At 34.6% G+C, this 4112-nt stretch overlaps 2 protein-coding genes across 3 annotated transcripts; one reads left to right on the top strand and one right to left on the bottom strand.

The window, feature by feature from the left end:
- The first annotated feature begins 319 nt into the window (after positions 1-319).
- On the top strand, positions 320-1850 carry LOC105209198 (uncharacterized). The gene is made up of 2 exons (XM_011179493.3): positions 320-845; positions 1006-1850. The coding sequence occupies exons 1-2, from the start codon at positions 825-827 to the stop codon at positions 1462-1464; spliced, it is 480 nt and encodes a 159-aa protein (XP_011177795.1). The 5' UTR covers positions 320-824; the 3' UTR covers positions 1465-1850.
- On the bottom strand, positions 1636-3557 carry Sce_1 (E3 ubiquitin-protein ligase RING1). Of its 2 annotated transcripts, none has more exons than XM_011179494.3 (3): positions 2400-3557; positions 2158-2339; positions 1636-2094 (listed from the first exon to the last, which is right to left on the bottom strand). In XM_011179494.3, the coding sequence occupies exons 1-3, from the start codon at positions 3421-3423 to the stop codon at positions 2050-2052; spliced, it is 1251 nt and encodes a 416-aa protein (XP_011177796.1). In that variant the 5' UTR covers positions 3424-3557; the 3' UTR covers positions 1636-2049. The 2 variants fall into 2 exon arrangements, with proteins under 2 accessions (XP_011177796.1, XP_011177797.1); XM_011179495.3 differs by having other exon boundaries at positions 2167-2339; positions 2400-3556.
- Between the last annotated feature and the right edge of the window lie 555 nt (positions 3558-4112).

The following is a 4112-nucleotide window of genomic DNA, read 5'->3' as shown; positions in this document are numbered from 1 at the left end:
CTTTTTTTGTTAAACGTTTGACTTACAAATGTATCGATACTAAAATGTTCAATACATATTTATCGATTACAGTAATAAGATTAAAATATCAATCAAATAAATTTCTAGTATTATAATTAATAATATTCAATTAATATTAACTATTCAACAAATATATTTAATTTGATATTTATAGAAAGCCCAATTAGAATGTAAAAGTGTAGATATTAACATTTAAATAACATTCATCAAACAGCAACAGTTTGGCTGGCAGCACTTTGTGATAAATAAACCAATAGCAAAAATACAGCCGGCGTGAAAATACTATCTTTTCGTTGTATTATTAATAAAAGCAAAACTCTTTATAATTGCTAATAATTGAAATTATGGTTATTATGTAATAAGTATATAAAACAATGTCCATATTAGGATAAACACTGTTTACAAGACGTCACTGTTTGTTTTGTTTTGTTGTTGCTATTTCCAAATGAATGTCAAATGTTGTTTACACTTGCAAAAAAAAACATATGAGTTGTCAAAATGTGTAAATTTGATGAGGTTCATCAATTGTGATTAAAAGAACAACACGTTGTTATTGTTTCAATACAAGTAGTTTTATTTAGTACTCGACCGCGGCCGGTTATAAACTATATTAATGAAAATCGAAAAATTAATATAATTTATACGGATAACGGTATAAGAAGAGTACAAGGTGCATAAACGGTTGAGGGGTGCTTAAGTTTCAGATTTGCATTGACCAACGCAGTGTAGTACGATTAGTCAACACATATTGGACATATTGATAAGGGTTACTACAAGAGTATTTATCTACACAGCATTTTAACATGGCAACTGGTACAAGGAAGGTTAGTGCATAAATGCATTTATATACATGTGTATGTACATATGTAAAATTTATTACCCCAACCCTTTGGCTCACGTCATCGCACTAAAAATATTGGCAAAAAAAAATCAAAACAAAAAATTTTCTAATCTATTGTTTTACACAATATTTTTTTCCCATAGGCTGCAGTAAGGCTGCTGAAATGCTTTTGCGGTTGCTCGGAAATGACAGAGGATGAGGTGCGACGTATTTATCGCTTAAGTACACAAGAGACGTTGAATGACCCACGGGCCGCAAAGATTTTCCGCAAGTTCTTAGAACAAGATCGTTGTGGAGATAAAGGCGAAATAGAATGTTACTTGGATATTTACGAGCTGTGCAATGACTATCTTAAAGAGAGTTCGCTAACGTGCGAACAGTTAAACGCGCTCGTCGAAATGGAATTGAAGTACTACTTAGAGAAGAAATTAAATTTGTACATAATGATGCTGGAAGAACAACAAAAGCCCGACATATCCGTACATGAAGTAGAACGTGATTTAAAGCGCATACAAGCGGACTATCGTACTGAGATCGAAACTAGCGATGAATACAAAAATTACAAACATGCGATATTAAATAAAATAAAGAGGGGAACTTGAAACTCGAGGACGAGGCAGCGACGAAAACAACGAAAATTTTAACAATGGTCAACTGCCTCAAATATTTGCTTTCCAACTCACGTACATATTTATAATATATTTATTTGTCTCAAGTAGTGTTCCAAAGAAACAACACGTTTTAGTTTCCTCATTCTTATGGAATGTTTGATGCGGGGAAACATCACACATATTTTTGTTAACGATATTTTGATATTTTTACGTGTCCATTTAATAACGTCCTATGTACATATGTAGTTATTATGTAGTTTAAGTTTTTACACAATTCTGCTTTATTTGTAAAATAACCAGCAGCTAGTTGCTGTTCAATGTGCTTAATTATACACTTACATATGTAAAATAAAATTACGTTTTTTGCACACAACTCACGTCGGTTAATTAATTTATTTTTGCTTACAACCATACATTTAGTATTAATATATTAATTAATAAACAAGTCGCTTGCTTTGGGCGTGCACTTGTAAAAATATTTTTTTTCTAAAGTATACTTATCAGATGAAATTAATAAAATCGGTTGCAATGCCGCTTTCGCTTTCTTTCGAAAACCAGTGTCTCTTAGCATAAATGTTACTGTTTCTTCCACGAGTAATACATCTCCATTGGTTTATTAACCTGAAAGATTATACAAGAAATAAGTACTTATGTTAAGATTTAGCATTGCAATTTAATAACTACTTTCGATACCTTCCAGAACTTGTCATTTACTTGATGTAACGTCTGATTACCGTTTAATATGACCAGTTGCTGGGGTTGCGGTGCGATGTAAATACAAAAATTCAGCATACGATAAGCTTCTGGAAGTTCAGCGCCCAAATCCAGTGTCAGACGCATTGCTAGATATTGGCTTAAATGATCCACTGGCAAAAGAGAGATATTTTATTTTAAGAGCAAACAAAAATTTTACTTTTGTATTTTACCTGTAGCATTGGCTGTAGTTTTTATATAGCGTATGCAGTTTTCTTTTAAAGCTTTCATCAGCTGATTATCACCAGCCATTTCAGTCGGATGCGGTTTAAACACCAATTCTATTTCATCATTTATGCCCAGCTCGCCGGTACCTTCACCCTCTGTATCAATATTAGAGTCACCTTCGGTGCGACAATCCATCTGTGAATCAGATTCTGATTCCTCAGAACGTTCTGACGTGAGCACCGACATTGCACGCTTCGGTTTCGAACTGCTCGAGTTCGATGGCACCGGTGAAGGTGTACTACGCATGGATGGTGGATTGGAGCCACCGTCATCATGTTGCATACGACTTGTACTGGCACTGCTACCAGATGCTGATGCTGCGGCCGCCGAAGTGCTGGAATGTGTTGAAGGTGGCGCTGCTGCAGGTTGTGGTGCATTACCACTTTCCCGGTTATCACTATCATTGCCATTCGTAGCACTTTCATTATTCGAATTATTCGCATTTGCAGAATTGTGATTACCATTGCCATTTCCGCCACCATTACGTCCGCCACAGCCTTTGGCACGAAAACGTTGTGGTCGATTTTGAGATTGTAACTTAATGCCCTCATTTATTGAGTTAACTAATGCCTGTTGCGACTGTGTTTGGTTGAACTTCGCCATGACCTTCTCCTGTATGGCTTCATACTCCTCACGACTGGGATATATTTTCGATATTAGCAAATCGAAATTGGGGTCAGGCCGTAGTGAACGTTTTGAGACAAGTTTTTTGCGGCAAGTTGGACACTCTTTGTTACCCGAACGCAATGCGGTAATAATACAATCGGAGCAGAAACGATGTAAACATTCTTTGGTTGTCATCGTCTTTTTTAGCATATCCAAACAAATGGGACACATCAATTCGCTGTGCAGACTTCTGGGTGAAACTGCAATCTCAGTATTGTCAGTGATAATTTCCTGCGGATTGCGCTGCAGCTCGTACAAAGATAAATCCCATGTTTTATTCTGTGCCGGTTCCATTGTGGTCATAACTATATTTAACACTTTTCAAACATTTATTTGAAGGCGAAAACTATTAAATATCTTAAATGATTTTCACTATTTTCACTAAACACAACAATGCAGAAATAATTAAAATTCGAAGAATGGCGTATGTAGTTGCCATACTCAAGGATATTTTTTGTGAATTTCGAATTAATACAGCTGTGTGTTTTAGACATATAATTAATAATATATTTTAATGGTTATTTATAAAATTGTTATTTTTTAATTAAATCATTTTATATATAGAATAGAGCTTGTTATTATAGCTGTAAATGCAATGCAGTGAATATTTCGAAAAAAAAACTGCAAAATTTATGGCAACGTTGGAATGCAAGAGGGGGATGTTAAATATTGCATTTAGGTGACCATAAACAATTACGAACTTTTTGATAATTAACTTTTTAAACTTTATACACTTATATATTTTCATTTAAAGTTAATTTGATGGCTAAAAATTAATAAAATAATATAAATCAATTGTGAAAAAGTTTATGATTTTACATGAATTTTTTTAACTGTTTATTCAACAAATTCATGGAAATGGCAACCATGTCCGCACTTCACTGCTGCCGGTCTGCCTTCACCACCGCAGCAACAATCGGCATCAAAACAACAATACCAACGCGCCGTCGATAAAACAGTGCGCATTCGTTCCGGCCAAGCGAGATCAAAAC

This window comes from Zeugodacus cucurbitae, chromosome 2 (genome assembly GCF_028554725.1).
Source record: "Zeugodacus cucurbitae isolate PBARC_wt_2022May chromosome 2, idZeuCucr1.2, whole genome shotgun sequence".
Lineage (NCBI taxonomy): Eukaryota > Metazoa > Arthropoda > Insecta > Diptera > Tephritidae > Zeugodacus > Zeugodacus cucurbitae.
Note: the sequence above shows the minus strand (reverse complement) of the source record. Positions and strands in the feature narration are given on the sequence as shown.

Bases quoted from the DNA above. Each gene is read 5' to 3' on its own strand.
- LOC105209198 (XM_011179493.3), top strand. From the start codon at position 825: ATGGCAACTGGTACAAGGAAG. The intron at 846-1,005 runs GTTAGTGCATAA...TTTTTCCCATAG, and splicing joins TGGCAACTGGTACAAGGAAG to GCTGCAGTAAGGCTGCTGAA.
- Sce_1 (XM_011179494.3), bottom strand. From the start codon at position 3,423: ATGACCACAATGGAACCGGCACAGAATAAAACATGGGATTTATCTTTG. The intron at 2,340-2,399 runs GTAAAATACAAA...CTCTTTTGCCAG, and splicing joins AACTACAGCCAATGCTACAG to TGGATCATTTAAGCCAATAT. The intron at 2,095-2,157 runs GTAGTTATTAAA...ATAATCTTTCAG, and splicing joins AGTTCTGGAAGGTATCGAAA to GTTAATAAACCAATGGAGAT.